General features: G+C 34.6%; 1 protein-coding gene across 2 annotated transcripts in view; it reads right to left on the bottom strand.

Annotated features, from left to right (window-relative positions):
* Positions 1-24,803, bottom strand: part of LOC131602207 (MAP3K epsilon protein kinase 1-like) — a 29,631-nt gene extending 4,828 nt beyond the window's left edge. The window contains exons 1-18 of one of the 2 annotated variants that reach the window (XM_058874249.1): positions 24,582-24,803; positions 23,393-23,527; positions 23,059-23,079; positions 22,105-22,178; positions 21,891-21,981; positions 21,721-21,804; positions 17,908-18,009; positions 14,235-14,366; positions 13,962-14,033; positions 13,601-13,704; positions 5,227-5,314; positions 4,693-5,067; positions 3,195-3,533; positions 3,054-3,098; positions 1,202-1,381; positions 1,014-1,097; positions 383-474; positions 212-295 (exon numbers count right to left, since the gene is read on the bottom strand). In XM_058874249.1, the coding sequence (XP_058730232.1) occupies positions 212-295; positions 383-474; positions 1,014-1,097; positions 1,202-1,381; positions 3,054-3,098; positions 3,195-3,533; positions 4,693-5,067; positions 5,227-5,314; positions 13,601-13,704; positions 13,962-14,033; positions 14,235-14,366; positions 17,908-18,009; positions 21,721-21,804; positions 21,891-21,981; positions 22,105-22,178; positions 23,059-23,079; positions 23,393-23,527; positions 24,582-24,641 (2,162 nt within the window). In that variant the 5' untranslated portion in view covers positions 24,642-24,803. The remainder of the gene's footprint in view (positions 1-211; positions 296-382; positions 475-1,013; positions 1,098-1,201; positions 1,382-3,053; positions 3,099-3,194; positions 3,534-4,692; positions 5,068-5,226; positions 5,315-13,600; positions 13,705-13,961; positions 14,034-14,234; positions 14,367-17,907; positions 18,010-21,720; positions 21,805-21,890; positions 21,982-22,104; positions 22,179-23,058; positions 23,080-23,392; positions 23,528-24,581) is intronic. The other variant, XM_058874250.1, reaches the window with a different exon arrangement.
* Positions 24,804-27,036: the final 2,233 nt, after the last annotated feature.

Genomic DNA, 27,036 nt, shown 5'->3' with positions numbered 1-27,036 from the left:
AAAATATTTTCCTGAACAAGCACCATCCTAAAAATACATTACACAAAGAGCTTTATGTGGTTGTCTTTCCCAAAAATAGCACTGTAAGTATAAACTATACCATTTCTGTTGCAATAATACCACATTTTGGCATACCCATAGCACTGTAAGTGTAAACTATAATCTCATGTAAAATGTAATTTACACAAACACAATTTATAAACTAACTAACCTGTACTTGGCATAATCAGCTTCGAGAAATCCCACCAAAACAGGTATTCCACGGCAAGCTATAAACATTTGTAACGTCAAAGAACTGCATCACGTGTTAACAATCAATTCAATGCCTTATTTTCAAAGTATAAAATCCACGTAATGATAACAAATAGAATACACTTGAAACCTTGACTGACAAAGCTGCTGTAAAAAAAAAGCTGCTTCCATACGAATATCCCGGGGACGATCAGGTACAGCAAAGCTCATGACTGCAGGAATCTACCAAGAAATTTTGCATTAAATATAGCTGAACCAAAATATTTGGGGACACTTGGTGATAAAGTTAAGCATAAAGAAAAGTTATACTTAGGGCGGTCTTGTTTCAGTTTTGTCCTCCTCATGTGCTTTTTTGTAACAAGAGGATTATGTTAGGCATTTGACAGCCATCGCAAAACTTAGTCAAATCAAAATGAAATAGATCAAGGACGTAATAATGTTAATACTTAATGCTAGGGTTGTGTTGGAATTTTCGCCTTCATTGTGGTCCGCCCCTAGTCGCCTAAATTGGGGCATTTGGCTTGCCTTCATTGCAACCTCCAACACCTTCATTGTGTTGGGTTTGAAGAGGTAAATTTAGTCTCACATTGCTTAGAGATATGACATGTGTTTGTGTTTCTAAGTGCGGGCAATCCCCGCCTTACAAGTTGGTTTTGTAGAGATGAGTTAGGCAAATTTTAATGTAGAATTTAATCCACAAATAAGAACAATAATAAAATAGTGCTATAGGGAAAGGAGCATAAAACATACATAGGACTTACCAATCCAACAAGACAAGCATTTTCTTGAAAATCAGTGTTGTCTTTAATTATTTGATTTATAAGCTGAAGCACAGAACATATGACCTGAAACATCCATTGAATTTAAGATGTTTTCATTCCAGTTATTTATTTGTCAGCTATGCCATTCAATAATTAAGTCAAATGAAGTATCAAGATGGACAGCATACACGTGTTTTAGGAACTTCAAGCAAGTCAGTTAGAGGAAGTAAACCATGCTGGGTAACAAAAACAAGCTTCTGCTCTGAGCGCTGCTGAAATATACCAATGAGTTTCTGACAGGCAGAGACAATCACATCTTCTGATTCCTCGGGCTTTAATGAACCAACTAATTTGCTAAACTCAACGGCCTACAAAAATATAACGGTAAATACATCACAAATGCATGCCTCACATACAAAAACACACCGGCAGGCCAATTTTAACATTTTCTCAGCATGGAGGCATGTTTCACATGCAGAGTATGGTTGTTAAACATCCGAGGCTAAAAAGCGAGATAGCAGATAGAATGTCACCTTAAAATTGGAAAGAAGTTACATAGCAGAGACAAGTAAGGGCTGGAAAATGGAACTTAAATATTTTGAAATCCACATAACATTCTAGATTTTATACTTTTCTGAAAGCATAGTGGATTTATACTTTTCTGAAAGCATAGTGGATATATAGTTTAGAGTTCAAGTGTTGGGAGTGAATAGAAGGTGCCAAAATGCAATTTTAGGTGGCATAAAAAGCAACTCAAGTTACTTAATTAGTTAGAAAATAACAAATGGACCCCTTAGACCAAAAGACATACACAGATCAGATAGAATTGCTAGACCACTCCAGGAAAATAATCAGGCAGTCATTTTAATAAAAGATTAATATATTTTAGGTGGCACAAGAAGCAACTAGAGTTACTTTTTCAGTTGGAAAGTAACAATTGGACCCCCTAGACCAAAAGACATATACAACTTAGATAAAATTGTTAGACCACTGAAGGAAAATAATCAGGTAGTCATTTTAATAAAAGTTTAATATATTTTGTTTTGTCCCAATATAATTGGAAATATGTTAATTTTGGTCCACATAAAAAGTTTTTTACATTTGTAGTCCATGTACTTGACAAAAGTAATATATCTTTAGCACCCCACAAGTCCCTTATCAGGGACTAAAAGAACTCAATTTTGCAATTAAAATAAAGGACACATTATTACATTAGACCTCTGAAAAACAATTAAAATAAAGGATACATTATTACATTAGACCTCTGAAAAACAATTAAAATAAAGGATACATCATTACATTAGACATCACAAGAATTGGGAACAATATAGAGTATCGAGATTAGTGTTCCCCCCCCCCCCCTCCCCGTAACATGCCTTCTACCATTTGTCAGATCATTGTACACCAAAGATATGATGTATGTCTCACAAGATGGCCATGTACTAAACCATGCCCATGGTGTGTTTACACGAAATAAATTACAAAAGAGACAGATTGTTAAACAGAGCAAATCGAGGGTATTTTTTCCGAACATATCTCTATATAAGAGTAATAAGTAGTTTGTTGTAATTAGCTTTCATCTTAAGCTTTAACTCTAGTCTATTAGAGTTAGTTATTGTGTTGTTAAGCTTTTAACTCTAGTCTGTTGGTTATTTATTGTCCTGGAAGGGTTTACACTCAACAAGGGGTTAACTTACACCTTTTGTAACAAACCCTAACAGAACAATAACTAACTCTATCAAACTAGATTTAAAGCTTAACATCACAATAACTAACACTAACAAACTAGAGATAAAGCTTAATAGGAAAGCTAATTACAATAAATTACTTATTACTCTTACACTCTAATATAATACAAACAATTGACATTTTTAAGAATGAGTGTATTCTACCTTACATTCTTTAAACATACACCCACATCCAAAACCTAAAATATAAACTAAGAAAGAATATACAAGATGCCAAAAAATGATTAAAGCAGACCACACTACACAAAATAGTTGTATGCTATGCAGAGGCTGGAGGAAAAAGCCTTCGTACCTGCAGAGGAAAAAGGTTCTCTCCAGGAAGTTTTTCATCAAATACCTGATCAAAATATGAGGCCAAAAACAAGTTAGAAGGATATAAACATGGGATTTTAAGAAAAATGGTATTCTTGAGTAAGAAAACTGATGAGCATACCAAACCATCTATATCAATCACATCGTCTTTTAGAACACCTATCATAACTCGGTGTAAAAGGTTCCCACCGTTGTTTGCCTGTCCAATTTCACTCTCTTTCTCCCATTGCTTTCTTGCGATTGTAGCCCTCAGCTCTTTGGCCAGGTCTTTTTCTCCTCCGTCAATCGAAGATACATTGCCTTTTGCCATGTGTGAAGTTGATGCAGAAGTGGATGCCTCACCTACAACCTCCCCATGTCGTTTGTCTAAAGGAAATAAATCATCCAAGTAGGCATCTCCCGGAGGGTCACTAAATTTGCTCAGCTCATTTCCTTCTGCAGAGTGCAGTATCTTCATAGCCTTCAGATTGCAACCAGACAAGTATATAAATTTCATCTTTTAAAATGGCAAAACATCTTTCTAGACAAGTTAAATTACCAATAACAAAAACAGGGAAGCTTTAAGCAGCATCAGTAGACTTGATCCAGTCTAGGGGCTGTAAGAAAAACTGGATAAAGAAGTACTGAAAAATATTGCTCCAAAGCACTTGATGATTTTATTACTCAATTTTAAAGGGTGTAAAAAACAAAAATTGATGTTAGTGCAAATTCGTTTCTTTAAATCGGTGGTGAATATCAAAAGAAGGCAAAGCGAAAAAAAGTGCATGGCAGTGACTCATATAAGATTATTCAGTAATTTAAGAAGAGCCAGGACATATCGTTGCACAAAAAGAATAAACAAAAAAGACAATCCAATTTAAAATGAAAAGAAAGGGACTTCAAAAGAATTAGCACAAACAAATTAAAGGTCCATACTCTAAATGGATTTGTTGGAAAACTGGTTTCCATCCAATGGAGCACAAGTGTATGATTTCTGTTAAGAAATCTGGCTGGATCAAACTCATCCCCACAAAACCGGCTAGTAAGGTGAGGATTGCCCCCACTTATAAGCACATGTTTAGGCCATAGACAACTGGAGCATGGAAATAAACGAGACTCTTGATACCATGTTAAGAAATGTGGTTGGGCTAACACAACCCTACAAAACCGGCTAGTAGGGTGAGGATTGCCCCCACTTATAAGCACATGTTTAAGCCATATATTGTCCGATGTGGGCCTCTTAACAGTTTCTATTGGAATTATCAAACCAATTTTATTTTATTTTTTGCTTAAAAAAATAGAGCACAAGTGTCCTTTGATCTCACTTAATGGAGCGCGGCTTGGTTTACGTGTGTATGTATGCGTTGAGATATTGCACTGATTTAGTTACCATCATTTCAATTATGTAGATAGTTTGTTTACATCTTTATGATATTAGCTCTTACTATCCCTAAAATTTAGGGTTCTTGTTTGTAAGCTTTTGATTATAAATACATAAGGCAAAGGGTTTAGTCTCTCAAGGAATTCAATCATTTCATTTAATAGTGTATGTAAGTATGTGTGTGTGAAATAATCAATAATAACAAAGTCATTAATCAGCACATCCTTCAATCAGCCATAACAAATATGAAACACTTTACCTTTGTGGGACCTTTATCAAGTCCTCTTGGTCCAAAAGCAAATGATTTTTTGCCATTATTGATAGAACTGTCTTTTACTCCAACTTTATTAGCCACTCCTCTTGACTGTGGTGATCCAACTTCTCCATTCATCGTGACTTCATGAAGTTCTTTGGCATTTGAAATTTCATGATTACCAGTAGGCTCAGAACTACCCACTTCTCCATCATGAGAGAGTTTGCCAGAACCAGTTTGTTGAAAGGACTTCTCGTGAATGGCTAAGGTAAAAACCTCATCAGATGAGAAATCATCTGCCTTTTCAGTTCTTTCGTTGGGAAAATTAGAATCTGAGGCACTTTCCTCTTGAGATCTGCTGCTATCAGCAGCCACAGTGCCCTAGAGGACGCAAATAGCAGTTGAGAGTAAACAAAAATATCAATCCAATTACCTAACTATGTAGATTCATTGTCTGTGGCTAGTTTCAATTATTAAAATTATTGGCACCAGCAAAAAAGGGAGAAGAGTATGTCCTTGCAGTTTCCCATGAACACTGACCTGTTTCTCCACAGAAGAGTTTTCACCTGCAAGCTTACGATCACCACCAGAAACTTTTCCATCTGCAGCATCATCTTCCTCTATATTTCTGCAAGAGGTAGCACCATTCAACTTAAAAACTATAACAGTTACAGAGATAAAAGTAAATGAGAGCATAGAATAATTATTAAAGAAAAAAGAAAATAATCCAACAGTGTATACATCTAAAAACCCATTGACATTCCACAACAACAACAACCAAGTCTTATCCCACTAAAAAGTCGGCTACATGGATAAACTTTCGCCATAATGTTCTATCCAGAACCATGTTTCTATCCAAATCGTTAATCTCGAGATCTTTCTTAATAACTTTTCTTATAGTACTTCTAGGTTTTCCTCTACCTGCCTATGTTAGTTTTGCTATGCATAACCAGTCCCAAACCTGGATAAAAGGAGACGTTTGTGTTAGACATTCGACAGCTAACATAAAACTTTGTCGAATCTACATTGCATGGATCAACAACCAACTGACATTCCATGTCCTGAGTTAGAGAAAATATATCTTCAAAATTAACATCAGTAGTTGGCAGGTATCACTATAAGTATAACCCAAAAAATCTAAAATAGACTCAGATACTATTTTAGAATATGAGTTGGGCTTCCACTGCGCCGCTCTGATAGTTAACATCAATTGTTGGAAATTTCGTCTTCATTATAGTCTGCCTTTAGTCTTGCCTAAATTACAGCATTTGGCCGACCTTCATTGCAGTCCACAACACCTTCATTGTGTTGGATTTGACGAGTGAAATTAGTCTCACATTGATTAGAGATAAATTAGTCTCACGTTGATTCAATCATAGACCTATTGTTAGGCTTCCCGCACCGTCCACGCTTCGAGCTCATTGAAGACCAAGTGTGAGGGGGTGTGTTGGAAATTCCCCCTTTATTGCAGTCTGCCCTTATTCCGACTAAATTACGGCATTTGACTTGTCTTTATTGTAGAGGCTCCAACACCTTCACTGTGTTAGGTTTGAAGGAATAGATCTAGTCTCATAGCTTAGAGATATGGTCATTGTTGTGTTTATAAGTGGGGGCATCATCACCTTACAAGTCGATTTTGTAGAGATGAGTTAGGTCCAACACACACTTTCTAAGATGGTATTGTTGGAAATAGAAAAAATACATTGTATGTTTTCCATTAAAAAAAGCATTTAAGTTATAGGTTCATGTATATTTAGATTCATGCATTTAGGAAGTTGGACTATTATTTATTTCTCCTAGTAAACATAATATGTAATTAATTATATAGTGTATAAATATTATGGATGTTGAGTGCTTTACTCACTCAAGCACATTCAGAACACTCTGATTTCTATTTCTCACATGGTATCAGAGCTCCTAATCTAGGGGACTCTACTTCCGCTAATATCAGTATTTAGAAATCTGACCGGGCATTTTTATGCTGTCAAAACCCTTAAATCTTGCCTGGGCAACACGTGCTGTCAAGTTTTTTCAATTAAACGCTATCTATACTTTTCCGGCAGCCGTCCGTACTGTTTCATACAGTTTTCTGCAGCCGTTGGTACAACTCTGCACATTTTTCAGCCGCTGTTTACACCGTTCCAGCCGCTGTCTATACCGTTCCAGCCGCTGTCTGCACGGTTCCAGCAACTGTCTACAAGTTCCAGCCACTGTTTGCAAGTTCCAGCACTGTTCCAACCGCTGTCCCTGCATTTTCTGATATGGAAAAATCATCAAGTAATTGTAGTGTGGCGTATTCTGGTAAGCTTCCACTCTCATTTGGATTTCATGTCTCAGAAACACCTTCTCGTTTATTTTGGATATTAGATTCAGGAGCCACATACCACATGACACCCTCTTCAAAACAGTTCTCCACATATTCCCCTTGTCCCAGTAATAAAAAAATTTCTACTGCTGATGGTACTCTTGTAACTGTAGCTGGCTTTGGAGATATTCAAATAAATCATTCTATAACCTTAAAAAGGGTTCTCCATGTTCCGAAGCTATCCATGAACCTTGTCTCCATACAAAAACTTACAAATGATTTATCCTGTAGTGTGACTTTTTTTAATGATTGTTGTATATTTCAGGATAAGGTAGATATTGAAAGTTTTGTTTCCGTCTTTTGGAATCATTATAAGTTTTGTTTCCGTCTTTATTCAATAAGGTAGATATTGAAAGTCTTCATTGTGATGTGTGCGAGTTTGCTAAACATAATCGTCTACCATTTCCATTAAACAACAAAAGAAGTCTTTCCCCTTTCTATCTTATTCATTCAGATGTTTGGGGTCCCTCTACTAATCCAAATGTAACAGGTGCTAGGTGGTTTGTGACTTTTATAGATGATTGTACCCGGGTTACTTGGGTATTTTTACTCCAAAACAAGTCTGACGTCAGTACTGTTTTTCCGAAGTTTTTCTACATGATTAAAAATCAATTTGGAGTAAACATTAAAAGACTTAGGTCTGATAATGGAAAAGAGTACTTCAATCATGTTCTTATTTCTTTCTGTCAAAAAGAGGGAGTTGTCCATGAGTCTTCTTGTGTTAAAACACCACAACAAAATGGAATCGCAGAAAGAAAAAATGGGCATCTATTAGACCAAATCCGAGCACTATTGTTTCATAAAAATGTTCCCAAATATTTATGGGGGGAGGCCGTTCTCACTAGCACATATCTTATTAATCGATTACCCTCTAGAGTATTAGGGTTCAAGAGTCCTATGGATGTTCTTTCTTCCTTCTATCCAAATTTGTCAACAAGTAGTAATCTCAAACCTCGAATCTTTGGGTGTGTCTCATTTGTCCATGTGCATAGTCAAGACAGGAAAAAACTCGATCCTAGAGCCCTAAGATGTGTTTTTGTCGGTTATTCCTCTACTCAAAAGGGATATAAGTGTTTTCATCCTCCATCTAAAAGATTCTTTGTGTCGCGAGATGTAACCTTCCATGAAGAGGAACCGTACTTCACTCAACCTTATCTTCAGGGGGAGAGTTTTAAGGAAGATAAGCTTGAAAGTCTTGATCTTTCTGGTCTCGAGTCAAATACACTCAACTTGTCTAGTATTAAGTCAAATACATCTGGTCATGACTCAAATACACTCAATCTCCCTGGTCTCGAGTCAAATCCACCTAATTCTTCCAGTTTCGAGTCAAATAGACCCGATCTTTCTGGTCTTGAGTTAAACACACTTGTACCAAACCCATCTGAGCCTGAAGAACTGGGAGTTGAGTCAAATCAATCAAATATACCAGTAGTTGAACGTGAACCTGAAGTGGATGTGAGATATGGAAAGAATCTGGTTTACATGAGAAAGTCAAAGGTCGTTCCTGAATCGACACAAGTTCAAGAGCCTGACTCGACTCCTTCAAATGAGGTAATTAATTCTTCTGAATTGCAGGATAAAATTATGACCCAAACCACAGATGATGACCTAGACCTTCCAATTGCTATTAGGAAAGGTACCAGAAAATGAACCAAACAACCTTTATATCCCCTTTCAAACTATCTTTCTTTTCAAAAATTCTCACCTACCCATAGAGCCTTCCTTACAAACCTTAACGATACTTCCATACCTACTAATGTTTCTGAGGCATTGTCTGATGAAAATTGGAAGCAAGCCATGAATATTGAGATGGACGCATTGAAGAAGAATGGAACGTGGGAGATAGTGACTTTACCAGAAGGAAAGAGGCCAGTTGGATGCAAATGGGTGTACACGGTAAAATATAAGGCTGATGGATCAATCGAAAGATATAAAGCCAGGTTGGTTGCCAAAGGGTTTACACAAACCTATGGAATTGACTACTCAGAGACATTTGCACCGATTGCGAAGATGAATACAGTGAGAGTAATTTTGTCACTTGCTGCCAATTATGGTTGGAATTTACAACAATTTGATGTGAAGAATGCTTTCCTACAAGGGGAACTTGAGGAGGAGATTTATATGCAGGTACCACCGGGGTATGAAAAAAATGTGTCTGGCAATACAGTTTGCAGGTTGAAAAAGGCGTTATATGGCCTAAAGCAATCACCTCGAGCATGGTTTGGAAGATTCACTAAGGTTATGACATCCTTGGGGTACAAGCAAAGTCAAGGGGATCACACCTTGTTCATCAAACACTCGCCACAAGGGGGAGTAACAGTTTTGTTAGTATATGTGGATGACATTATAATGACTGGAGATGATTGGAAGGAGCAACAGATCTTGAGTCATTGTTTGGCTAAGGAGTTTGAAATAAAAGCTATTGGAAAGCTGAAGTACTTCTTGGGAATCGAGGTGGCACATTCCCGAAAAGGCATTTTTATATCACAACAAAAATACATTACAGATTTACTCAAAGAGACAGAAAAAACAGCGTGTAAACCAGCGAGCGTTCCTATGGATCCAAATCTTAAATTGGGTAATACAGAAGAAGATGTTGCAGTAGATAAAGAAATGTATCAACGTCTAGTTGGGAGATTAATTTACCTGTCTCACACTAGACCTGATATTGCATATGCTGTAAGTATGGTTAGTCAGTTCATGCACTGTCCTAAAGAGATCCATTTACAAGCAGTTCATAGAATCCTGCAGTATCTCAAGGGAACTCCACGAAGAGGAATTTTGTTCAAAAGAAATGGAAATACAACACTTGAGGCCTACACTGATGCAGACTATGCAGGATCAATTGTTGATAGAAGATCCACTACAGGGTATTGCACCTTTCTTGGAGGAAATCTTGTGACTTGGAGGAGTAAGAAGCAAAATGTAGTAGCACGTTCTAGTGCTGAAGCTGAATTTCGAGCCATGGCACAAGGCATTTGTGAATTACTTTGGCTTAAAATTATTTTAGAAGATTTGAAAATCAAATGGGAAGGACCCATGAAGCTCTACTGTGATAATAAGTCAGCTATCAGTATAGCACATAATCCAGTTCAACATGATCGAACTAAGCATATTGAGGTTGATAGACACTTCATTAAGGAGAAGCTTGACAGTGGGCTGATTTGCACCCCATATGTGTCCTCACATGGGCAACTTGCGGATATTCTCACTAAAGGATTGAGTTGCTCAAATTTTGAACGAATTATATCCAAGCTAGGAATGGAGAATACTTATTCACCAGCTTGAGGGGGAGTGTTGGAAATAGAAAAAATACATTGTATGTTTTCCATTAAAAAGAGCATTTAAGTTTTAGGTTCATGTATATTTAGATTCATGCATTTAGGAAGTTGGACTATTATTTATTTCTCCTAGTAAACATAATATGTAATTAATTATATAGTGTATAAATATTATGGATGCTGAGTGCTTTACTCACTCAAGCACATTCAGAACACTCTGATTTCTATTTCTCACAGGTATGATGAATTTTTTTTTACATGTTAATGTTATGCTCTCTAGTCATTAGTTTCAACACAATCAATATTCTCTGCTCATGTTGAATTTGTGATTATGTATAAAATATGAGAAAAGTATTGATAATAGCGATTGACTTGATTTAGAGACTCAATACAAATCCCAATTTATAGAGCAAATCATGATAATAATAACTAATATCAAATCTGATATTAAGAGATACTCTAAATTAATATAAAAGATATTATTAGATATTTTATAAAATGTAAACCCAACCTTAAGCTTACTACGCTTTAAGCTTGTTACAAATATACCCTTTAAAAGAGAAGATGAAACCAACTAGTGTTAGAACCATAATGAACTTTTACGAACTACATCCAAACAAAGCAGCAATGACATCTGGTCAGATTGTCATTTGCTTGAAACAAGCAACTTAGTTGTGTGATTGGTGCCGGCGACTCAACATTGAGGATAGTTGGACAACAAGACTACCAAAAAGAGAAAATTAACATGGGGGACAATTCATCGATGACTGGTGCCAACGATTCAACATTGACTTTGGTTAGACGAAGAGACTACCGAAGAATATTGACATTGTGCTGAGATCAATAGCGAGAGAGCCTTGCATTAGATACAAAATTGACAACAACAAAAAAACACTCTGACAAGAGTAACTTGGACAGACGATAAACAAACAGCTTGAAACTAATTGTAAGAGTTAACATATGACCACATAATTAATACACATGATGTCTTGAATAAAAAGGGTGTGCACAATCGGACCAGAGAGAAGTAAAAAACATGCAGAATAGTTGCATAGTTCCCTAAATGCACCAAAAACAAACAAGCAGCAAACAAAGGTGTGAAACACACCATATGCCAAAACAATGTTGCAATGGCAGAACAATGTGTCCGTGATTTACCAAATTCAAAAACATGTTCTAGACACACACACAAAGATAGGTAATGACAAATGCATTAGATCTGACGCATAAAACAATTAATTTGACTAGAATAATCAAAATTTGAAATAAGAACCAATGCTAAAACTCCAAATCATGAGCCTGATTATAAATCGACTCGAAAATAGCAGCAAAAAACAATGATCTGTCAACGGACAGAGTAAATAAACAATAGGAACTTTTACCATTACAGCGAAGTCAAAAAACCGACACATCTAAAATTGGACAAAAACCGACACAGAGATCTGGAGCTAAGTTATTTTGGTCTCATCCCTAAAGAAGTGATTAATAGGAACTTGTTCTCTTGACATATCCCAGTATGTTTCTATTTCCACCTCCTAAGGCTCAAATTCCTTTTGTATTTAATGCTACAGATACACCATATAACCAATATTGAACACTAACTAACTGATTTAAGTAAGCATAATGATTTTTACCCCACTGCCTTGTTACAATTCAGAATTTTAGAGTAGTCTATAACAACTGTTAATAGTTATGTAACTAACTCATACAGATATAGCTGTCTGACAGACAGCTAAACAGGAGTAAAGAAAAATTACAACCAGAAGTGGTATTCTATATGAGCAGCTATCCATTGAGGACTGCAGATGCAGAAAATTATTGTGTCAAATTATCTGCTATAGGGATGAGACCAAAATAGTTCTTGAGGTTTATTTAGAAAATAAGAAAATTAGGAGGTTACAAACACATAAGAGTCCGGTATTCCCATAGACATGGATGTGAGACTAACCCCTTAGATATGGCCGAGTAATTCATACACTAATGCTCACTTGCAAGCTTGTGAAGTGAGGATTTCCCAAGCCTTATAAGGACTAACTTATACATATCTCCAATTCTCGAGGTAGTCTGAGATCTCAATAAAACTCCTCATGCTCAGTACTGGACACTAAGAAGCATAGAGAAAATGTGGGTGACCATATAATACAGATCTTAGCATATCTCGTTACGCCCAAGATTGAGCTTCGGGAATTGGACAAAAACAGGTGGCCTATTGACAAGTCTATGATAGACTGATGACATCTTAAAATCTTAAACAAGGTGTTAAGAAATGTGGTTGGCCTTAACTCAATACTACAAAACCGGCTTGTAGGGAGAGGATTGCCCCCACTTATAAGCATATGTTCAGGCTATATATTATTCATTGTGGGACTCTTAACACACCCCCTCATGGCCAGGACTAGACAACTGGAACGTGAAAATAAACGGCGGATGGCCCGATAGCAGAAACCTGATAGCAGGTGGCCCACCGGATCTTAAACAAGGCTCTAATACCATATTAAGAAATGTGGTTGGGTTTAACTCAACACTACAGAACCGGCTTGTAAGGAGACGATTGTCCCCTTATAAGCATATGTTCAGACAAGGAGTAGGCCTAACTCAACTTTAAAAGCTAGATTTGAAATGGTGAGTATTGTCCAAGCCCTATAAGGACTAATTTGGTCATACCTCTAGTCAATATGGAGCCTAACACACTCTCTCAAGCTTAAGATTAGACATACGAAGCATGAACAAAAACAGGTAGCCGAACAGCTATCTTAAGGATCAAAATAAATAGAATGATAGGGAAGTTATTAAGGAAGCATTTAATAGACCAAGGACGTGGAGAGTGTAAGAAAGGAGGAATAAGAAAGCAATTAACAATAGTTAATTATTACAAGAGAGGGAAAGTAGTTAACAGAAGATAGGGTCAGTTATTTTACATGTGGGTTACAGTTATCTTAAGGGAGGTTTAAAAGGGTGAGAAGTGGGCAGTTAGGGGATGATCTTCATTCTGTATTTTTCTTTTAGTAAGGGCACAGAGCAAATATGGCACTCTGAAGGAGCACTGTGCTCTGGGCCGTTTGTATTCCATTACTGTGTATCTATATATATTATAAGTTCTACATTCCTATTATAGAAGGGCAACATTACTTATTACGAGTACAACTTCAATAGCAATGATGTGATTTGACAGATTACAAAGTTAAGCAAAATACTTATATGGTTTTATTCAACTATTATATATAATATAATATGATATAATATGGCAATAATATCCCATGCTGTCTACCTTAATGATCCACTATGACGAAGAGAAGACTGCAGGGCACGTCTGCAGTTTTGAATCCAGGGGTGAGACAACAGCGTTTTAGCATCAGGTCTTTGTCTAGCATCCTGACATGTGCAACAAAGTGGTATATAAAACAAGTTTTAGTCACGAAGTCAGCATCAATACAAGTATCAAACTTGCCTGTCCTACAAATCTAGAGTTAGAAAACTACATGGACAATAATGATAAAATCACTTCCTTTGATCCCAGGACCAAATATACATAATGCAATAGCATTCATGAAACTAAAACTGATATCCTCAACATGGTCGCCATATGCATTAAGAAAAAGATTCCCATAAATAGTTGACATTCAGTTTACCTTCTTAAAGCATTGATGCAGAAAATCAGTAATGTCAGGCGAAAGACTATCAGGAATTGGAGGGTGTTCATCCTGAGAGAAAAGTCAAGAGATGCAAATCAAATTATAATTGCATAATGGAGCATATTGAGATTGTGTGCTGGTATAAAGTGCTCTTGTTATGAACTCAACAACTGTAGAATCAAATGTAATATCTATCTAGACAAATTCTATAAGAAACCCAGGTGAACTTCATAATTTGAGGAAACAGTGAATGATAGCACATAAGCAAACCTGGACAATACGGAAAAGAGCTGGCATAGGCTGCAAATCATAATAAGGAGGCACGCATGTAAGAAGCTCAATAACTGTACAGCCAACACTCCAAATGTCAGAAGCTGCACAAACCCCAGACATTTCTATAACCTGAAAAAAAAATTATCAATCTGTGCCCCTAATCAAGCCCAATATATCTCATTTCAAGTTACTTTTTAATTCAGTCCACTTTATTAAGTTCTAAAGTGTCAACAAGATGCTCGGCTCAACAAATAAACTGCTGTCTTTTTCATAAAAACAAATGCCTAATGTTGTAAATAATAGACTTTAAATAGTAATGTGGGTTAATAGTGTTGGAGTAACTATATAATCTCCCTATTTATTCCTTTTTTATATTTAGTCTTTTTATTATAATATTCCCCTAAAAATTAAAGAGATCATGAAATTGTAATCTCCCTATTTATACCAGTTATTGTTGGAGAACAAAATATAACAGTACTCTCTATTTATTTAATATAGTATCGTGAGCCATGGTTAAGGTGCGACTATAAAGTTTTCCACAACTAGAGGAATTCAGGGTCCGAAAATTTGGTTCGTATGACCCGACCCAATTAAATGGCGGCGGATTCTACTCAATGGCAGCAAGCCCTAACTGGTTCAACCATGAGCAACAACAACAATGATTTTTCAACAATTGGCACCGGATGCGGCGGAAGCCGCGACTACGGCGGAGGCCACATTAACAGCAGTGACAATGGTAACTACGGCAGTGGTGGTTTTGGTGGCTGTCTTGGACATCGTGGCGGCAGTGACCTCGATGATGGCAGCAAGATCGATGGTGATAGTGAATTTTACACATGTTTCAATGACAGAGGGTTCTTCAACCTCCCTCAAAGTCAATGTCGCGAAGCTTAATGATAAATGTTAAGAAATGTGGTTAGGCCTAACTCATCCCTACAAACCGGCTTGTAGGGTGAGGGTTGTCCCCACTTATAAGTACATGTCCAGGCCATATATTTGTCCGATGTGGGACTCTTAACACCCCCTCTCACGCACAGGATTGAACGTTTGGTGCGTGGAACTAAATAGTGGGTGGTCCGATAGCGGAAACCTGATAGTAGGTGGCCCATCGGATCTTAAACCAGACTCTGATACCATGTTAAAAAATGTGGTTAGGCCTAACTCATCCCTATAAACCGGCTTGTAGGGTGAGGGTTGCCCCCACTTATAAGCACATGCTCTGATATTCTCAATTCCTCCAAAATCTTTGGTGTGAAGTCAAAGTTATGGTATGCTAAGCAAAGTGACAGAATGTAACTACTTATTACAATAAAATGTTAACTCTGGCATGAATTAGATCTTTGTTATGATAACGACTAGAAAAGTGCAGAAGATAGTGTCTTGTTCCTTTAGAGGCAAGAAAATGATTGTGTCTTCATGTTTCTTGTTGTACTGAATAAAGATTTTGATGAAGTTAGAGACCGAATTTTGGATAAAACACCATCACCAACCCTTCGGAAAACTTTTTCTAAATTAAGGATGGAGGAGGCACGGCAAGAAGTTTTTGGGGAATGATCAATCTCCTAAGAAAAAGAAATGTAAACTTATTTCAGTGTCTAATACTCGTATTGAGTTTTCTAAATTAAGGATGGAGGAGGCATGGCAAGGAGTTTAGGAGAATGATCAATCTCCTAAAAAAAATAAATGTAAACTTATTTCAGTGTCTAATACTCGTATCAGCTATCATGATATTGATGAACTAATAGTTATTAGAAAACCTGTCAGGTCTTGCACTAAACATCTTTTGTCCAAATTTATTTCTTATTCAAATTTATCTTCATTCTCTGCTTTTACCTCACAATTGCCTAGTGTTGAAATTCCATAAAATATACAAGATGCTCTAGAATTTCCAACGTACTTGAGGAGATGAGAGCACTTGAAAAGAACAAGACTTGGAATGTTATGACACTACCAGATGGTAAGAAGACTGTGGGATGCAAATGGATGTTTACCGTTAAATACAATTCAGATGGGTCAATTAAAAGATAAAAAGTTCAATAGGTTGCTAAAGGTTTCATTCAAACCTATGGTATATATTACCCATAAACATTCGATCTTGTTGCAAAGTTGAACATTGTCAAAATTCTCTTATCTTTTGTTGCCAACTCAGATTGGTCTCTATATCGGTTAGATCTTAAAAACATTTCTGAATGGCGATCTAGATGAAGAAGTGTATATGGATATACCTCCTAATTTTGAAAATAATTTTGGATCTAATGTTTGCAACTCAGAGAAGTCTTTGTATGGATTAAAGTAGTCTCCCAGAGCTTGGTTTGAAAAGTTCACTCAGTCCATGAAAAAATAGCATTACATTCAAGGTCAAGCTTACCACACATTGTTCACAAAGTTCTACCGCAACGGGAAATTTACTGCACTAATAATCTATGTTGATGATATTGTTATTATCGGAGGTGATATAGATAAGATGGCTACAGTAAAAGAGAAACTACTCGCCAACTTTAAAATCAAGGACTTAAGATCCTTGAGATACTTTCTTGGTATGGAGGTTGCCCGATCAAAGAAGGGAATCGTTGTTTCCGAATAAAAACATATGTAGATCTTCTGAAAGAAACTAGAACAAGTGGTTGTAGACCAGCAAATACTCTCATAGAACCTAATGCAAAACTGAGAGAATGAGGAGTTCTTGTGAACACTGGAGTAATTGTATAATCTTCCTATTTATTCTTTTCCAATATTTAGTCTTTTGTTATAATAATATTCTCCAAAAATTAAGGACATCATGAAATTGTGATCTCCTATTTAAATTAGAGTTATCAAACCCATATAGCATAGCAGAGCAGTCGATTCCAAAAATGGGATAGCGGGAAAGGACATAAAGGATATGCAAATTACTAAGTTGAAAATGACCTTAGAACTCTTTAGTTAGAAGTGTGATGAACCAATAAAACTTTATTGTGATAATAAGTTTGCTAATAGCATAACTCATAATCTGGTGCTGCACGATAAAACCAAACATATTGAAGTTGACAGACATTTTATTCTAGCACATCTTCTCACTAAAGAGTTGAACACCTATAACTTTAAAAGAATTGTTTCTAAATTAGGAATGATAAATATCAATTCCCCAACTTGAGGCGGAGTATTGTAAATAATTGACTTTTACTATTGCTAGGTAAATTGTAATCGGACTTTTAATAGTCAGGCCCATTAGGTTAGAATAGTTCATATAAAGAAATTAGCTTTTGTATATTATTCATACTGAAATATATAATATTCAGTTTTCACAATCAGCTTGAGGAGCATTGTTGATTTATAGAATGTAATAGTAATATTTATATTTATTTTTATATTGTAGTACATGGTCTATTAGACAAAATCCATTAAATTTAGAATTTGTTCTATTTAAATAAATTAGCTATTATATTGTAACATATTATTGAAAAACATTTAAAACATTTTTCTACACATACACTGAACACAGTACATCTAGGATAATATTCGAATTTCTCCTAAAATCACAAACTGAAAAGTGAGGCAAAGTTGTTAAAAACTGCAATGAAGTAATCTAATCTTTTCACATACCAGAGTGGTCCTATAAGACAGTTAAAATAAGACAATGATCATAAGCTCTAACCAAATTATTTAGCAGAATAATATCAACTATTAATACCTCTGGTGCCATCCAGTATGGTGTTCCAACAACGGAATGAGTATTAACATCAGCCTCTGTTAATTTTGTTGCAACGCCAAAATCAGCAAGTTTGACAAGACCCTGAAAGAGGAAATTAAGAAGTATGAGAACTTTAATGCAAATTTTCTAGTCTAAAACAAAGAGAGGAGAAAAATCTAGAGTATGGAAAAATCAGGTGAGACTACTAGTGATGTGAAAGGAAGCCCATGGTGACACTATAATGCAATCATAAAGCAATTTGACGGAAAAAGTTGTTCATATTTTCATAAGCAAATAATTTATTACATATAATTATAAAAAGTTGAGAGATGTTGGACTTCTATGAATCTCATGGATTCAAGAAAAGAGTGAAGAGAAACTCTAACCAATTATTTCTCTATTTTCAATATTATGAATTATGATACAACTACATAGTGATAGATCTATTTATAGATAATATAGAAGCTTGTAATTCTAACTAATTCTCGGTTACTTAGTTCCTAATAATTAGGGTTTTCTGTGAGTTCGTTCATAATATTTAAGAGTTAGTTAAACAGAGGGAGGGATACTGTACAGTAGATGAACAGTAAAGATATCTTGGAGGTTGATTTAAACTAATGTAGGAGGATCTCAACTAACTGATTGTTAGTTGAACCTTATCCTCTAATAAGGGATGAGAAATCTCCAACAAAGACAACAAAGGAAATAAAATAGACATAAAATGGCGGACTCCTAAATGATAAGAGCTGTCCAGTCTCTTTCAACCAATGTTAACTATTTTTCTGCATTGCTGCATTATTTTCCTTTTTACTCTTGATGGCTAATGCTTTAAGCTCCATGTTCCTAGTAATTTGCTGCTGGTGGAGAGAGATGGTGGAAACTAGATTTAAGTGCTTTGGGCACGTATAGAGTAGTAGATCATATGGAGAGTACTTAAATCACTAGAGGTAGAGATAGAGAAAGGTTTTTAAAAATTATAAGAGAAACTATTAAGAAGAATTTCGAGATTTGTGAGTTGGATAGAACTATGGTATTTAATAGAATACTGTGGCATAGTTTTATCCATACAGCCGGCCAATCCCACTTCGTGAGATAAAACTTGATTTTTGTTGTTGTCGGTAAACCACTTCAGTGAATTGAAACAGCAGCAGCTCAAGCTATAAATAGTCATCTGCATTTATTTTTAACTACAAAGTAGAAACAGAATATCAACACAAACAAGATTTAGTTTTTTTTATAAGCACAAACAAGATTTAGTAAGACGCATACAAAAATAATGAGAGCGAGAGAGAGGATTATACAGGTGTTTTTTTTCACATAAAGATTCAAAATATAACTACTCACTGAAAATCCACTCTCCGGTGCTCAACATGGCTAAACAATGATTTTAGATTACTAAGAACAGCCATCTACATCCAGATACAATTAATTGAGTACCAACAAAAGGAGAAACTGTATGATCTATGAGCAGATAGAACTTCAGATATACCTAGACACAGTAATGAAACCAATTTGAATGTACACAACTGTTAAAGAAAGTGTGGTTCGGCCTAACTCAACCCTACAAGACCAGCTTGTAGGGTGAAGATTGCAAGATTGTACTCACTTATATATACATGTTCAGGTCATGTATTCTCCGATATGAGACTCCTAACACACTCCCTCACGCCCAGAACACGACATCTGAAGCGTGGAAATAAATGGTGGGTGGCCCTATAACAGAAACCTGATAGTATAAGAGACTCTGATACCATGTCGGATTTGTGATTATGTGTAAAAAATGAGAGAAAAATATTATTGATAATTACTATTGACTTAATACAAAAGACTCTATATTAATTCCTATTTATACGGATATATAGACTCCATCCTAAATTATGAACAAATCTTGATAATAATAATAACTATAATCAAATATTATGAATAAATCTTGATAATAATAATAACTATAATCAAATATGATACTAAGAGATACTCAAATATACTTTAAATTAATAAAAAAAAAGATAATATAAGATATTTTATAATATTTAAACTTAGTTACAGATTAACCTTAAAAATAAGCGATCAAACCAAACTAATGAATATCATAACCATCGGAAGAGCAACCAATAAAAAAATCATCATAGAGAGAAGCAACAACAAAGAGAGAAGAAGTAGTTGTTGAAGAATTCAAAGAGAGAAACCAACTGAGGGAGGGGCATCCAAAGAGAGGGAACAAACCAAACCAACAAGTCAAATCAAACCAAATTAGTTTGAATTGAATCAAACTGAAACGAACTAAACCAAACTGAATCAAAGTAGAGCAAATCAAACCAATCTAATCCAAACCAAACCAAATCAAACCAAACTTAATTAATCCAAATTGAACCATACCAATTTGAACCAAATCAATCATACCATATCAAATCAATTAGAACCAGACATGCATAAACGAACTAAACCAAACTGGATCAAGTCAGTTCAAATTGAACCAATTCAATTCAATCTAAACTAAACCAAACTAAACAGAACCAATCCAAATTGAACCAAACATACCAAAACAAACTAAAACAAACTAAATCAAACTGAATAAAACCAGATCAAATTGAATCAATCTAATCCAATCCAAATTAATCCAATCCGTACAGAAATAACCAATACGGGGAGGAGTAACCAAGCATAGAATCAATGAAGAGAGAAGCAACTAAATAAAGAACCAATGGGGAGAAGAGTAATCAAATAGAAAAGTCATGGAGTGGGGATCAACCAAACAGAAGAACAAAACCAAACTAACTGAACAAAATCAATCCAAACATAATTAAACTAGACGAAACCAAACAAACAAGAAATCTAAATGACGAGAGATAGGCGTGAAGGGTATGCATGACCAACACGAGAACCAATAGTGAGAGAATCAATTGAAGCCTTATATAAATCAATCCTAATCTTCATGCACACAAAAGTGGGAGACGATATGTCGAGAACAATTTAGCGCAACAGAAAAATTGTTTCTTCAAAAGAACTTATCTTTAAAAAAAATCAAAACAAACACATCCTAAATATTTGTTTTTTTTTTGGGAACTCAAAAAAAAAAAAGAACGAATACCTCAAGGAGGATCGAAAAAAACTCTAGATACCATGTTGAATTAGTGATTATGCAAAGCCCGAGTATGCAATAGATTCCTATGAAGAACGAACACCTCTAGAAAGAGGCGTGTCACGGTGTCTGACACTTGTATGACACCCATACAACACAGGTGAGACAATTGTCACCTAAAAAGATGATTTTTTCTTTGATTTGACATTCTTTGAATTGGTGTCTGACACTCGTATGGTATTCATACAACATGTGTGAAGAAAAGCATATGGGTGATAATTTTCTGTTATATTATTATAAAGAAAAGAGTGCTCCATTTATAGGAGAGAAAATACAAAATCAACTCCTTTATTTTAGGAGTAATATAATGAATCATAATGACTCTTAAATAAGAAGATAAAAAATACTAAATAAGAAATATTTCAACATTTCATAAAAAAATGTTTTTTTTCTTTGCTTCAACACACCTTATACATTTCATGAACAAATTTCACACATCTAAAAAGGTTAAGCATGTATCGAAACAATGTTATCAATAAAAAACTAAAGATATTAATTTTGATTAAAATGTTTTTAAATCTTTAAATAATAGATGAATAAATAAAACTCAAATACTACCATATATGTAACGGTGTCAATGTCCTATATTTTTTATATCATCGGTGTCGGAGTGTCTGTGTCTGTGTCGTGTCCCGGTGTTCGTGCTTCATAGACAGAACCATAAAAAAAGTTACCTCTTTAGTTGTCAATATATTTGCACCCTTAATATCACGATGGATAACACCTTGTTCGTGTAGGTAAACCAAGCCTTCCAACACCTTTCACATCATATAATACTTTAGTATGAAATTCAAAAAACAGCCAGATCTTAGAAAGACTTCGATGAACAATTAAACCTACAAACCTGGGCAATATAAACTGCAACCAAAGATTCTGGAAAGGGTCCAAATTTATTTGGCTTGATAATATTTGCAAGTGAGCCGTTCTCCACATACCTACGAAATTGGAAACAATATGATACAAAATCCATTAACTACTATAAATACCCTTCAAATGATGCCATGATTAAATCCATGATAAAATCTTCTATACATCGTGAAAGAGTTGAGTTCACTTACTCAAGTACTATATGCAGGTGACTCTTTGTCTTCAAAGATCCAAGATACTTTACAATGTTTTTGTGGTTCAAATTCTGCAAAATAATAATCATTTAAAAAACATGGTATCTATTAGAATTTTATATTGCATCAAACTCATCCTAACAAAATCAGCCTATAAAGTGAGTGGTGTCACTCTATAAACTCTAATCAGGCTTGTATCTTTTAATATAGGACGTGGGTTTTCCTAAAACATTTCCTCACGCCCAAAAGCATTGAACTTGGTGCATGGATATAAATGGTTGGTAGCATTGACATGCTATGATATTACTTCCTCGGGAGACATGGAGAGTATCAAGAGCAATGGATCAATGCTTTGTGACCATAAAAGGAGGTGTGACCATAAGAGAAGGAGCGGAAGTATATCCCAGAGTTTGGATCCTATTATCGGAAGTCTTCAAGGCAGCGTAGCCAGAAGGTTTGGTTGGTTGAAAATAACAGCGGTGCAAGTATAGGATGTGGGGATTGGGTTCAAGGTTAGTCGCACATCAATTATGAGTAGATTAGATGTTGGATATATAAGATAGGTAACTCATATACCTAATGCATTAAGATTTTAGGTGGAGATGTGTGGTCTCCCTCTTTTGTGGTCACTGCCCCGATCTCCCCAACAAGTATATCAAATAATAAGCTCACCCATATTACGGCCATTACATTCTACGATAATACAGCAACCCGACTTTGCCCCCTAGTGATGTGCATGGGTTTGGTCAGTCCATTTTTAGACGGACCTGTTGCCTACCCTAGAGAAATTTCATTGGATTGTGTTGGGTTAAAACAGTTTTTAAAACTTAAAAAAAAACATATAATAATGACATTCTATTTTTTAGAGCAAATAATACCCTAAGAGCTATCAAGCAAAAGAAAAATCAATTGATAATGTAGTACAAATCTAACATTGATGAAAAGAATTACCTTTAACAAATCAATCTCTTGCTGGTAACATTTAAGCATCCATCCAATAATAGTATAGTCAGGTGTAAACAACACCCAAATTAGTGGTTAGAAAATATGCATTACAAGAAAAGCAACAATATAAGTGTGCTAGTTGTTTTATCGGTTGCAAATAAATTTTTGGAATTTAAGTGTGCTTCAAAAAGCCAGGCATAGAAAGTAATGAACTAACAAAGGACCGTATAAGTGGAATAACCAACGAGTATGCCACCAGATTCAGGACCTAACCATATATAATGTATAGCTACCTTAAAATTTAAAAAGAAAATAGATGATATTAAAATGCATTGTATACCATGATGATGTTGAGATCTTCCTGAGCAATATTCTCCAAAGAAACTTGCTTAATTGCAACAAAATCTCCATTCTCCAGGTCCAAACCTTTGTAAACTCGACCATAAGCTCCTTTCCCAATCTCATCTCCCAGCATCTGCTCCAAAGTTCACATGTAAGCAAAGCAATCAATCATTCGAAACTCAAGCTATTAAACAAGCAAATCCCATATGCAATTTCAAAATTCAAAACAAAAACATCACAAGATAAAAACCAAAAATTTGCAAGTGATATTCATAGTCTTGAATTACAAATACAATCAATCCTTCCAACTGCATTCTCTACAACACGCTCTTCAACACTTAAAAATTTAACTAAATAGATCAATCAACAGTAATAAAAATAAAAAATTCAAAATCATTGAACATTCCATTCCACGGTTGAAAATAAATAAAGGCGCAACTTCCACCATCCAATCCAACAGGAGCACTCCCGACCTCTGTTGAATTAAAAAACGGTCCGCGACTGCAAAAATGGTCGCGACAAAACAGTATCGGCAGCCGATACCGATACCATTATCACTTTTTTTTATGTTAAAGAACAAATTAAGGTTAATCCACACCACGACAACCGCAACCAGTGTCGCGACACCTGTACCAACCAAAATCACGAAATCTTTAACGCAACCGTGATGCGACCGCGATCGTTTTTTAAAACCCTAATCACGATTCTTGACTACCTTCAACACCAGCATATTTTAGCGAAATTATCTTTACTTTATTATTGCAACCACTATCACTATTTCAATTTTACTCCCTACCACCGTTCCGCATTACACCTGCTCAATGCCGCTACCAGCTACACTACCATCAACTTGCTTTCAACTACTCACAAAGCCACGGTAAAATATGAGAGGTTTCAACTACTACAGTAGCAAAATTGAGTTTACTACAATCATTTCATAATTCATAACTTCATCATGCTTCTTATCATAGTAGTTAAGTAAAAGTGGCGCCAAAATTTCTCCAACTTCAACAACAAAAGTACAAAACCAACCTAAAGCTTCCACTAATTGAATTTCAATATTCAATTCAACAATTCAGAAAGCAATAATTTAGCAATGGCAACATTACACAACAGCATTTCATTTCAATTACGAAAAAACGATTGAGATTGATGAAGAATGAGAGTGAAGGGTAAAAATGACATACATATTTGTTGTCGAGGGTCTTGGATTTGGTGAAAGCGGAACCCGTCGACTGGCGCGACATCTCTGCGAAACGATGATCGGAGAAAGCAAACCCTAGAGAGAGAAAATGAACATTCCGATTGGGAGCGACGCCGGAGAGAGGGTCGTTGCTCCGATTGGATTAATTAACTAATTGTTTAATAATGACAAGTATTTATTTATCTATTCATCAATGTGTAATAAATAAAAAGTAAGTAAAAGAAAAAAAATGTATGTTTGATTTTGACTTGATTATAATTTATTTTATTTTAATAATAATAAATAAATAAAAGTAAGAAAGTGTATAAAATGTATGCTTAGTTGTAATTTGTAAACATGGGTCAAAATGGAAAGAAAGTACAAGTGCTTATCCTATCAATGCTGGTAGCTGGCTGGCAATGGGATGTCTTTCTTTATTTACCTTTTTCTTTTTCTTCTAAGCTTAATAGGAAAAATATATCTTTATGGTAATATCACTTTTTAAAATACAATTAATCTACTCAATAATCCATTACTTGCCATATTAGATTATATACACGTGTGATTCACGAAATGATTCTTTATAGTTGATGACTGATAGTTTATAGTTGATCATTAATAGTTTATAGTTTATAACTGATGGTTGAGACTAATAATTGATAAGCTAATTGAAGTGTTTGGTAAAATTAGTGATTCAAATAACTTATAAATGTAAAATAATATATTTAATACATAATTATTTTATTTTAAATTAAAATAAATTTATAACGGATAAAATTGGACTTTTACTAAAATAATAGCGATAAAAAAGAAGAAAAAAAATAAAAAATTATAAGGTAAAACGATATTTAAAACTGCGTCTGAAAAATAAATTATAAACTAGCAAAGTAAACTATAAACTCGAGATAAAAAGATCGTTATCAAACAAATCTAAATATAAATTTATAAATTATAATCTATAAATTATAAATTCAAAATTGTGTGTTAATAAACAGAGTCAAAACTAAGAATTAAACACCAGTCACAAATGGGGGAAAAAGTAATACATGAAAAACTAATACATATTCATCATCCAAAAACATATTCATATAAGCATTTTTGTAAGAATACTTCTATCCGGCACAAACCAAACATGAATAGTACAAACCTTCAAACATAGGGATGATTTTTCCACCAATTATAGTTGACAATAAAGAAAAGGTGGAAGTCATGTTTAGCAAATAAGAAAAATTGTAGATGCAAATATAAGATGAAGGAGTAAAAATGATGATATGTGTTATTCATTCTCCATTTAGATTCAATTGAATTTAAATAATTTGTAATTAGTGCATTAAAATTCAATTAATCTTGATAAATTAATAATTTAATTATTCAAATATTTAAAGAAAAATGCTAACGAGTGTTCTCCCAAAACACTAGTTAAGAGATTAAAAAGGTAAGTTGAATATTATTTAAGAGAAAAAAAAGATAATTTTTCTAAAATATGTATATTTAATTCATTTAAAATATAAATAATTAGCTTTTTAAAATAATATTGTATATATATATAAATATTATATATATATATATATATATATATATATATATATATATATATATATATATATATATATATAACTTTAAAGTATAATATTTAAAATTATCAGATTTTGTCTGAATTTATATGTGAAGAAGGAAACTTTACCTAAAACAGTTTCAAAATCATTTTCTAAAAGCGTCAAAGATTCCTAATTAACTAGACAAAACGCTTTTGCCCTTTTTGAATGGTTAAAAACTATCCAAGTTTAACTTTGTAAATTGGACGAATTTCGATCTTATCCAAAACAATTATGTACAGTAAACTTGTGTTAAAAGTTAAAACAACCCCTAAAGTGTTTCTACAGATATAATATATGAAATGTTACCATTTCGACGATCCTTACATTCTAACCTTTAAAGATTTAGCCAGACATAAAAATGAAAGTAAGCATATTAAAGTTGATCATGTTAAAATAGCAATAAAGACAAGCAAGATAGTAAATCAACTAAAGCAAGTGCAAGACAGAAACGATTAAATAAAAGTAAAACTTTAAATAAAGAATATACTCAAATCGGAGTCTTTAATCTCGTACAACTGAAAGTAAACTTGACTTGAAGGAAAATGGAGGCAAGATTAAAAATAAAGTGCTCCAACCTAATCACAACTATGGTACAATAATCCCCCGATCTGGCGAAATATTGCTTTTACAGATGGTAAGTATAGGCTTAGTATTGTAAACAAAGTTGGATGATTCACAAATGAACGAAAAAACTCATATTTATATAAGTTTTTCAAGTCGTGCTTTTACATGAGCGCCCGCCATGTGTGAAAAGTGGAAGAACGTGGCAGTTATCTCCTGAATGAAAGCATACATGTCATGGAGCCTCTTATAGCGGCCACCAAGCTGAACGCCATGTGTGTAATTTCACTGAAAAACTCG

The sequence above is a fragment of the Vicia villosa genome, linkage group LG5, assembly GCF_029867415.1.
Source record: "Vicia villosa cultivar HV-30 ecotype Madison, WI linkage group LG5, Vvil1.0, whole genome shotgun sequence".
Classification (NCBI taxonomy): domain Eukaryota; kingdom Viridiplantae; phylum Streptophyta; class Magnoliopsida; order Fabales; family Fabaceae; genus Vicia; species Vicia villosa.
This window is presented reverse-complemented; position numbering and strand designations above follow the sequence as displayed.